This window comes from Setaria italica, chromosome VIII, assembly GCF_000263155.2.
Source record: "Setaria italica strain Yugu1 chromosome VIII, Setaria_italica_v2.0, whole genome shotgun sequence".
NCBI lineage: Eukaryota > Viridiplantae > Streptophyta > Magnoliopsida > Poales > Poaceae > Setaria > Setaria italica.
The window spans coordinates 36965217-36976908 of record NC_028457.1 but is presented as its reverse complement, the minus strand read 5'-3'; the positions used below and the strand labels follow the sequence as shown (position 1 = coordinate 36976908).

General features: G+C 43.7%; 1 protein-coding gene across 1 annotated transcript; it reads left to right on the top strand.

The window, feature by feature from the left end:
* Positions 1-8329: 8329 nt before the first annotated feature.
* Positions 8330-9378, top strand: LOC101755235 (tropinone reductase homolog At1g07440). The gene is made up of 3 exons (XM_004979815.2): positions 8330-8415; positions 8509-9043; positions 9137-9378. The coding sequence occupies exons 1-3, from the start codon at positions 8330-8332 to the stop codon at positions 9302-9304; spliced, it is 789 nt and encodes a 262-aa protein (XP_004979872.1). The 3' UTR covers positions 9305-9378.
* Positions 9379-11692: the final 2314 nt, after the last annotated feature.

Here is an 11692-nt window from a genome sequence, read left to right as displayed (position 1 = left end):
GTTACGTGCAGCGCGGACTGTCCCTCAGTACCTAGCGCTCTCCGGATACACAATCTCCATCACAGGACGTGTATTTGGAGAACAGCGGGGAGGTGCTGCCGAAATTCTATCTCGGGTCGGAGTAGACCATGGAAACTAATCCCACCTACACATCCTCGTGTGGGATTAGGACCTATCTTTACCTAATAGACAATATAGGAACGTGTAGATGCAACTTGAGTGTTTATATTACTTGCTGGTATGGTAGAGGATGGAGGATCGTCAGTGGATGTACACGGGCCGATCTAGTCAGAATTCGTTGACCGATGAATGGATAAATAAGACCGATGCTTTCTTGGAACGGGCATTTGCAAGGATCAAAGGAGGAAGAGAAACTTGGTGTCCGTGTAGCAAATGTGGAAACATGCGTCGGCAAACCAAGTTAGGAATGGGTAAACATCTTGTTAGGCACGGATTTACGTCAGACTATACCATATGGATCTACCATGGTGAGGTCGATCGTGGGAGGGACGAGGTCATCAGGCAACGTATCGAGCAATATGATGATGACGCCGGGGTGGGAGACATGTTAGATGACTATCATGAAGCTCATAGGGAGGAGGAGCCCGAGGCTACCGCAAAGGCGTATTACGACATGTTGTCTGCGGCACAACAACCCCTTCACGGGCATACCAAGGTCTCTCAACTGGATGCCATTGCACGTCTAATGGCCGTGAAGTCCCAGTTTAGCTTGAGTCGAGACGCCTTCGATATTATGTTGACAGTTTTTGGGAGCCTGCTCCCGGAGGGTCACATCTTACCAAAGTCTATGTATGAGGCACAAAAACTTCTTCGTGCACTTAAGATGCCATACGAGCAGATACATGCTTGCCCGAAGGGATGCATCTTATTTAGGAAAGAATATGCGGAAGCCAAGTACTGTGTGAAGTGCGAATCATCTAGATTCCTGGAGGTAGACTCTAGTGACGGTCAGAAGAAGCAGCTTGCAATCCCTGTGAAGATTCTACGGTACCTTCCCTTCATACCGAGGATCCAACGGCTGTACATGTGTGAAGAATCCGCGAAACAAATGACATGGCATAAAAACGGACGTCGATACAATGCTGACAAGCTGGTACATCCATCCGATGGTGAAGCCTGGACAAAGTTTGATGCCATTTATGATGCGAAAGCTCGAGAGGCTCGTAATGTACGTGTTGCGCTCGCAACAGATGGGTTCAATCCGTATGGAATGGCGGCTGCCCCGTACACATGTTGGCCTATGTTTGTTATCCCCTTGAATCTCCCCCCTGGTGTCATCTTTCAGCGACAAAACATATTTTTATCGTTGATAATTCCAGAACATCCAGGGAATAATATGAGTGTGTACATGGAGCCTCTGATAGATGATTTGGTCCGTGCATGGGAGGAAGGGGTATGGACATACGACTGGGCTACACGGACAAACTTCAAGATGCATATTTGGTACCACTATTCCCTGCATGACTTGCCGGCATATGGTATTTTCTGTGGCTGGTGTGTTCACGGGAAGTTCCCCTGCCCAGTATGCAAGGCTTCAGTGAAGTTCACTTGGTTGACCAAGGGTGGCAAGTATTCTTCATTCGACAAACATCGACAATTCCTTCCTCCTGACCATCCTTTCAGAACAGATATTAGAAATTTTACGAAAGATGTCGTAGTTAATGAGCCCCCACCGCAGATGTTGACCTTAGCCTTGGTTCGTGCTCAGATAGACGCTCTTGAGGTCAATAATCATGAAGGTGGGTTTGTGGGATATGGCGAGCAACATGCTTGGACTCAGAAGTCTTGCTTGTGGAATCTCCCCTATTTTGACGATCTTCTTCTCCCACATAATATTGATGTTATGCACACTGAAAAGAACATCGCTGAGGCAATTTTTGGTACAATCATGGACATTCCTGACAAGACAAAGGATAACGTCAAGGCTAGAGTAGATCAAGCAAGGTTATGCAACAGACCAAAGCTAGACATGATGCCTCCTAGAGCCGGCAAGTCGTGGAGAACTTATGAATTACTTATTTAGACGAGAACTTATGAATGCTATTTGTGTGCTTGTGAATCCTGTGGTGCAATTTATATGCTTGTGCTGCCATTAATATGCCTGTGTATCTGTGGTTGTTTTTTGAGAGGGGTCCTTTATACCTAACATTTCTATTTTGTAGCAGGAATTAGGACACTTTGCCGAGTGTTAACACTCGGCAAAGAGACCATTTCTGGTAGTAGTAGACGCGTTTGCCGAGTGTATTCTCCAAACACTCGGCAAAGGGGCCAAAGAAACGGCGGAATTGCTTGTTTGCCGAGTGCCATAGGTAGGCACTCGGCAAACACAGGCCATTTGCCGAGTGTTTTTGGAAGAACACTCGGCAAAGCGGTCGTAAAAAATAGCAGGCCTGGCTTCTTCGCCGAGTGCCTGCCCCGTGGCACTCGGCGAACATTGTATGTTTGCCGAGTGTCTTGCAAAAATGCACTCGGCAAACAACAAAATAAAAATGGCGGGTGGGGCTTCTTCGCCGAGTGCCACGGGGCAGGCACTCGGCGAAACATGGATTTTTGCCGAGTGTTTTGGGAAAAATACACTCGGCAAAGGAGTAGAGTTCGCCGAGTGCATTTAGTAAAACACTCGGCAAAGGTGTAGAGTTTGCCGAGTGCATTTAGTAAAACACTCGGCAAAGGAGTAGAGTTCGCCGAGTGTCGGCCGTCAGACACTCGGCAAAGCTTCCGTCGCCGTGAACGACCGTTAACGTCTTTGTGCCGAGTGTTTAGTGTTGCCGAGTGTATTGTTGCACTCGGTAAAATGTTTGCCGAGTGCCCGACGATCGACACTCGGCAAACAGCCTGTTTGCCGAGAAAAACTTTGCCGAGTCGACTTCGCCGAGTGTTACACTCGGCAAACCATTTGCCGAGTGTAATGGGGCCTTCGCCGAGTGCCTGGGGCACTCGGCAAAACAACTGTTTCCGGTAGTGATTGTTAATAGATGGTGTAGCCTAATGTTTTGCACAAGGTGCAACAAAAATTTGTTTGCATGGAGCAACTGTTGTGGAATAGAAATTTGGTTTGTCTGCAATGGAAGACTGCTGGGCAGTCAATTAGAGAGTTGCGGACGGTTTACTCTTTGCAACAAGTCTTACATATTTTCTTTCCTTTCCTTTCCTTCACTCTTTCTATTTCATTATTTTTTTCTCCCCCTCTAATACTATTGCTAAAATACATGCAACAATAAATTCTCACCTTTTAAACAATACAAAATTTAATACTGAAATAGGAGTTTTCGCTACTAGAACAATACAGATATAACATTGACCATTAATTTTTCATATCCACCGAAAAAAGGATTTTCATAACTGAGACAAACAATCTTACTATAGAACATTATAGTTATATTGTTGGAAAATTCAAAACATGTTTTTGGCCAATGACTGTTCAGTACTAGAATATATTGTTTGACCTTAATTTTACTGGTTAAAAAACTCGGCAATATCTTCATGTAATTTCAGCAAATTCGAAGTCCCATATTAGGGAGGATATAAGCGTGTATCTAAACACATCTGTACACCACTTGTACGCATCGATCTCAATACAGAGGATTAATGTAGGCTCTATACCAGTCTGTCAGACTAGCATCATCGGCTAATCACGCTCATGGGACTCAACTAAAACTATAGCTATGCCACCTCACAAAGTCAATACATGCATCATGCATGATCCATTTCTGATATTTTGACACTACTCAATGGCCAGTGGCATAACACGTCATGGCGACCAACCTGGAGTCGTGCTTCCACCTGAACCATCATCGTCCACGTCTCCTCCATCGCCAGCTTCATCGCCTTCCCCGGGGAAGCGCTCTACTCCAGCTTCATCGTTGCAGGAGGACTGAACCAGCTGACGATAGATCGAGGAGCTTGGCTGCCGAGTGGGCCCGTGATAAGATTCGTGCGAACTGCGTCGCGCCGGGCATGATCATGACTGACATGGTGAAAGGCGTAAGTATTTGTTCAACGAGTTAGTTACACATTATATGTTGAAAGGAGCATGTTGACACGTATGCTACACACACATGTTTCGCCCGGGGCACTGGAGCAAGAGGACTCACGGATCCCGACGCGGCGGATCGGCGAGCCGGAGGACGTGTACGTCCACCGTCGTCGTGTCGTTCCTGTGCTTGCCGGCAGCGTCCTACGTTACCGGCCAGGTCGTCCGCGTCGACGGAGGTCGGACCATTAGCGCCTGATCGAGCGGGTGACTTTGTCCGCCGGCGCCGGGGAAGAACCAACTTTGGCACGGCTACTGGCCAACTGCGTTGGTTTGGTCAGTACCTGATCGAGATATGGTTTGTGTTGAGAGTGAAGGTGAAGCAGAAATAATGGTGCCAACGGCTTCTTCATTGTTGTGTCTTCCGTCTCTGTTTGTGTTTTGGTTGAATGTATTTGTAATCTTATCTTCTTGTAATGTACAAGGGTTTTCAGCTTGATTCCATGTTCTTCCAACAGCTCCAAATATTGAGAAAACTCTAGCCTTTCACCAGAATGCAACATCTTTAATTTGTTGAACATATTACAAAATAACCATTAGGAGCACACAGCGCTGGCTCGTGACTCGTGAGTATAGTGAGTTAAGCTGGATCCTTTGCACCTCTAACACAGTGCACTTCAGTTGAGAATTTAAATTATACTTTATAAAGTTAAATTTCTCAAACTTTGACAAAGTTTATAAGAAAATAATACAAAATAATTGCAATGTTAAAGTAATTTTATTAAATCCACCAACAAATATCTTGATAGTGCATTATTTTTTTTATTTTACACATTAATATATTTTTCTATAATCTTAATTAGATATATTTGACTTAGAAAAAAAAATTAAAACATCTTGTATTTTGGAATGGAGATGGTGCTGACTTCTTACAGATTGAAATCAAATATTTGGAGGTGGCGTCCCTAGCTAATGAGCTAGCATCTATCACCAGGCTCGAGCCAGAGACTTCGGAATGCTGTTTGAATATTGCTGCTGTGCCTATTCTATATGTATATTTTACATCCCCGTTCATTAGACAAAAAAAAAAAATACAATGTTGGACGTTCCTGAAAACTAGGGTGTTTGAAGCAGGGGTGCTTTTGGGCCGTGAAGGAGCGTTGGGCTGCTCCTTGCCACGCGGGCCGTCATGCCAATGAGCGCTGTCTTAGTTTCACGCCTTTTTTTTTATTCCCAGTCAAAGTCGCTGGGCCTATATTGCCTTAGGCGGCCTGTGGTTCCCATACTTACCAAATTGTGCAACACAATTTTGGGCCGAATCCCGTATACCACAGTGCCGATATCTTTCTAAACATCCTTTTGTGGTAAAAATTTTTTTATAGATTTCTAGACTCTTTCAGATGAATATATAAAAAACAAAAAAAACCACATATTTCTACACTTGTTACTCAAACGAAAATCGTAAACACAAGCAAAATAAGATTCTGCAGGAATGCACTTGCATTCGCGTTGCAGCTTCGACATGGTTTGACTTTGGTTTCATTTCCCTGGGTTAAAAAAAACCTGGCAACATCTCTCCATGTGATCGATTACCGAAGTGCTCGTTAATGGGGAAGATTTGCGTATCTGCACCAATCTGTACACCACTTGTACTATTGCACTCATCTCCTACAGAGGATTAATCCAGGATTGGGTATCCCGGTCTGTACGCTACATGTCTATAAGACGAGCATCATCGGCTTTGTGACTTGTGATCTTGCCCAATCTTTGCTGATCAACTAGAACTAGCATTAGGCATTTCTTGTGTCTCTTGCAAGGATGAATGCACCCAAAAGATAGTGACGGCGGAGCAATCCTCCTGCCATGTTCTTCTTGCCGACATGCGATTTCAACATCTGATATGCACGCATTTGCTGCCAGATGGACAGCCAAAGAATATTCATGATCCATTATTTGAGATTACCTTGACACCGGCAGATCAACACCCGGCTTAAGTCAATGGCGCATTAGGTTTTCTTCTTAAGCTCTGTGATCTGGCTTTTGGTCAGATATGGGCGGCACTCAGTGATTGTTTCTCTTTTTCCTCTTTGTATGCAATGTTGATAAATGATGTATAAGATGTGCAGTCAGAAACTCCAATGTTAGAAATTCGTACACCAACAATCAAGAAAGTAAAACTAGTAGAAATAAATTGTCTCATAAGTTTCAACATCTTGATGCATGCATCTCTTGCTGCACAATATGGATTATTCGCATAGTATTGACACTAGCAGATCAACGATCGGCTCAATGAATTCAACGATGCACATTAGTGTGTCTTTTTGGTCAGATGTAAGCCTCATAGATTGATAATAAAATGGAGATATGGTCGCCTCTCAGTACAAATGCAGACACAAACATATTTTGTTGCATAATACTAAGCACAGCCATTTTATAAACAAGCTCACCCTCCCAAATGTTTTCAAAGGTCGAAAAGTTTGGTCGTTTACCTTTGGCGTCAATCAAAGGAAATTATTGTATCCATATTTCCTAGGCTGTGAAAGTCAGAAACGCTTCAACAATAATATTTGACCCGATCGAGATTCTTACTTAATTTACCAACCATACACCAGACTAAATGCTTTCCATGATAACTATGTTAAGTTGAAGGCGACTCAAATCGTGGACACCTGGCAGAGTGCACACAGTTTTGCTCATGACATGAAGTTCATCTCTAGTTTAATAGCTTGCTTAATTGTATTAAAAAAAGCATGGTAGGTCCTTACCTTTGTATATTCAGGTGATTATGCATTATATGTATTCGTAACTTTGACATTAGCAGCTCAACGCACGACAAAATTAAGTCAACTCCTTGTCATGTATATATAATTTTTCATACATTATAGTGCTACTTTTTCTGTAGCTATGTTTGGAAGCAATGTATTGCGCCCTTGGAATTTAATATATGGCAGTCAAATCTCGGTGCACGTTATCTGTCAGGCAGTGCGAACAAAAGATATAGAGAAAACTGACTATGACTAGTTTATATTAAAACAGAAAATTGACTACTTAACATATAAAAGTAGATCAATATATTGAACAGTCGCTACTACAGAAAAAGTTTTTTCAGGGTGGGTAGAAGAGGGTTTGCAGGGGTGGGTCAGGCACCCGCTCTTGCTTTTCGTAGCTAGAAATAGCTGTTTGCAGGAGTGGGTCACGAGCCGCTGCTGCAAAATCCTTTCCGGGGTGGCGGGGGGGATGATTCCCGGCCTCATCCGCACCTGCAGATTCTTTTCTAGCATCGGGCGAGGGGATCACTCGGCTCTAGAGATCGGATGAAAAGATAAAAAAAATTGCGGGCATGGATTTCTAGGAGCGGGAATGGGGTGAGCCGCCCCTGGAAAGAGCCTTATTTTCAAGGGTGGGCGACCGTCCCTGAAAATCTTATTTTTATTGTAGGAGCGGGTGGTCTTTCGGTCCGCTCCTAAAAAATAGGGCGCGCCTACAAATCATTTTTGCAGTAGTGAGTTAAAATGTCTATTAGGATGGTTGTTCATTGTATGATCAAACTCTGGATTGAAAAAATAATTAAGCTTTGAGTCTATGTGGCATTACTAATTAGTTACGTTGGTGCCATCTGACAAGTGATTCACTAAGGTTGAATAAATGAGAAAAAAAAAGAACGCAATTAAAACTTAAAGTTGTGTAGCAACATGAACGGTATCTCCTCTTGTGTACACGAGGAGAGAGAAGACTCCAGAATTAGTTAATGTGTAATTGTGTATGCATATAGGCATGCATAATATCGTTTTGTCTTTCAATGGGTCCTTTTACTTTTTTTTGGTGTGCTCACCTATACTTAGACAGTGACATTTTTAATTAGTTTGAGCAGTCAGTCATTATTGGCTCCTGTTTGCTCAGGTCAGCAAATTGAGACAATTGGACACACGACACATACGCATGATAGTTGAATGGGAGTGGAATTTTATAAATAAAGTAGTATTTGAAATTGTTCTCTGGATCAGTATGTTATCATGGACGGATGCTTCAAACAAACCAGGAGTCGTCGCCCGGCCGGCCGGTAGCCGTCTTCTTGTGCGCCGTATCTGTCCAAATCCGGCCGTCAGATGAACGTGTATGGTCTTATACTACTTTATTCAAAGTCAGCAACTCATCTGCTCGGATGTGGAGTAGACATTTCGATAGGGGTGCCATCTTCTCAGAATGTCAGATCCCTATAAATACACATTGCATGGATGTGGAGTAGCATCTCATCCATCTCATCGTAGTCTCATTTGCACTCCACATCCATCGATCACATTTCTCTACAAGTCGAGGAGCAGAGAGAGTTAGAATATGGTGGCTGCCGGCAGGAGCATGGCCGAGCGGTGGAGCCTCGCCGGAGCAACGGCGCTCGTCACCGGCGGCAGCAAGGGCATCGGGTACATTATGAGGCCTGATGAGCTTGTGATCTTCTACTTATTAGTTCGTTAATATGCGTGCAGTTACAATAACATCCATGGACGTGATCGCAGGCATGCCATCGTCGAGGAGCTGGCGGGGTTCGGCGCGCGCGTGCACACGTGTGCTCGCAACGCGGCGGAGCTGGAGGCGTGCCGCCGGCGATGGGAGGAGAAGGGTCTGCAGGTCACCGTCTCGGTCTGCGACGTCTCCGTGCGCTCTGATCGTGAGGACCTCATGGCCACCGTCAAGGACACTTTCGACGGCAAGCTCGACATCCTCGTGAACAATGCGGGGCAGTCGCTGTTCAAGGCGGCGGCGGATTGCACCGGCGAGGACTACGCGAGTATCATGGCGACCAACCTCGAGTCGTGCTTCCACCTCAGCCAGCTCGCGCACCCGCTCCTGCTGGCCAGCAGCACCGGCGGCAGCGTGGTCCACATCTCCTCGGTCGCCGGCTTCATTGGGCTCCCGGCGCTCGCCGTCTACTCCATGACCAAGGGTGCCATGAACCAGCTCACCAGGAGCCTCGCCGCGGAGTGGGCCCACGACGGCATCCGCGTCAACTGCGTCGCGCCTGGTGGAGTCAGGACTGATATTAGCAATGATGTAAGTTAGTTACTTAATTCTCATCAGTTGATCATCATCTGATCGATATAGTTTTTATTTGAATTAACTTTGATTAACTGATGGATTGAGCAGAGGACGATTGACCCGGAGCTAGTGAAGAAGGAGATGGCACGGCTGCCGATGGGGAGGATCGCCGAGCCGGAGGAGGTGGCGTCCATGGTGGCATTCCTCTGCATGCCGGCGGCGTCCTACATGACCGGACAAGTCATCTGCGTTGACGGCGGCCGCACAATAGCTTAGCTAGCTAGCTTATATCAGTCCAGTTGTCACGTGTCTCGCACGTGTATGTATGCGCACGTGAGACCAGCTACTGGCACACTACATTCTGTTTGTACATTTGAGTGCATTGTGCTGAGGATTTCTGGTTTGGATGTGTAATCCACTTCCGTTGAATACATCTTGTAATATAAGCTTGTTTTTTTTCTAGTGTGATTGTATCAATTTGTGACTTTAAAAAGAAGAAAAAAGGGGTTAAGTCTCACATGCATGATAAGTGTTGTAAGGCTACATGATCTGAATTTTGAAAACTCATATTTGTGCTTTAAATTAGAGACGACGAAACAAAAAAAATCAACTGTTGTAAGGCCTTCTAGTGCATAATTTTTTTCTCAACATGCAAGGCAAGAAGGTATGGTAGAGGAAATCCGGAAGGAGCTGAGGCGATGGCAGGACCAGAAAGAATGTGGCTAGAAATGCCTGTAGTGCGGGTGCGGCATAAGCAATTGGCGTATAGTGCTGGTTGTGGAGACATTGCATAAATCAGGTCGAGAGAGAAGAGGCTGAGATAGAAGAAGAGCAACACGTTGGCTATAATTAGTTAATTTTGAATTTAGTTACTAAGTAACTGCTAATTTTTAGGTAATATTTTAGTAATGTCGATAAAAATTCATGTTCTCCAATAACTTAAAATCAAAGGACATTCGATTGGTTTTCCTTTGGAAGCTCCGTTTTTATTTTCTTGTACGCATCTCCATGAATGAAAGTGAAAACGAACATCCTATTTACAGGGGCTTGTTTTCGAATTTTTCCCCTGAATTTTAGGATAATAAGGAGACAAGAATGATAACGAAAAAATGAAATAAAATAATAAAAAAGAAATACAAAAGCAAGAGTGATAATGATTTTGATCCTTTCGATCATTTTCAGTTTTTCCTATTTGATATGCTTTCAGTGAATTCCTACTTTCTCTTCACATCCCACCTATAACCACCCACAAGGGCCAAGGGGTCGGCTCAAGCTAAACCAACCACATCACCTTACAGCACCCTGTCTTCGTTCCTTCGAGTATAATCATGTATTAAAGTCGTGACTTGTGAAATGTCTATTACTCAATTAAACATTTCTATGTATGATAATTGTTTTAACTAAAGCTATTGATCTATGACACATATTGATGTGTTTTTACTTGGATACTTTCGGTTTCAATTCTCCTACCAATGCCATCTTGATCTCCGACAATACCATATTCATGGCTTACTGAATTTTTTTTTGTGAAACTAGAAATGATTTGGCCATTTCCCATTAGCTTTCTCTCCTGCGTGTGGAGGCGGCTGCATATGTACTGTTTTGCTCTGTTTCAACTAAGCCAACCAATGGGCAATTATCTTAGTATGTTGACTCATGACTCCTACTAAGAAAAGAGAATATTCAGGACTTTGACTAAAACGGCAAATCCCAGAACTAACATATATGCTAATTAAGAGTCAACTGGAAGGCGCACGCTGACACGTACGCATCTTCGACATCATTTGACTTTGATTTGCTGCTCTTAATAGAAAAACTCGGCTACATCTCGATGCATGTGATCACCACTACTCCATGAAAAAGATCGCGTATCTACACCCATATGTGCAGTATCTCCCAAAATAATTGATTAGTATACACCAGTATAGTATCTCCCAATGCAAGTCTACCAGATTGGTATCAAGGTGTGTTGTGACTTCGAAGCTAGGCTAATCATGTTCATGGGAGTTAATAACTATAACTTAGCCACCTCACAAGGTCAGTAGACTGATTAGATGTAACCATATATGCAGGTCAATTTCTTGCAAAGATATATGAATGCACCCAAAGATAGTGACGGCCGAGCAATCCTCCTGCCATGTTCCTCTTATAGAATTTCTAGTTTATATAGAGTTTTCTTCTTGCCGACATACCATTTAACATCTGATATAGGCATGAACTCTTAGCTCAGATAGCCAAAGAATATACATGAGATTCATTATTTGAGATACCCTTGACATCGGCAGATCAACGGTCGATCGGCTCAAGTCAATGGTGCATTAGGGTTTTGTTAATTTCCGTCATCTGGCTTTGATCCGTGGTCAGATGCAGTTTATGAGTATCTCGACCTGAAGCACAGAGAAGACATGGACGGCACTAGCAGATTGTTTTTTGCAATGTAGTTGCTGGCCATGCATGTAGTGCAGTGTAGAGCCAACATTCTTCGTTGGGTTTTAGCTCAAATGTCATCGCTTGGCAAAAACAATTTGTTAAACCTGGACACTAATCTAGAAAAAAAAAACTAGTGTCGTCTCGTAAATTTCAATATCTGATGCATGCATTTCATGTTTAGCTCGATTATATTATGCATGCAACCAGAGACTATATATTAATCACTATATTGAT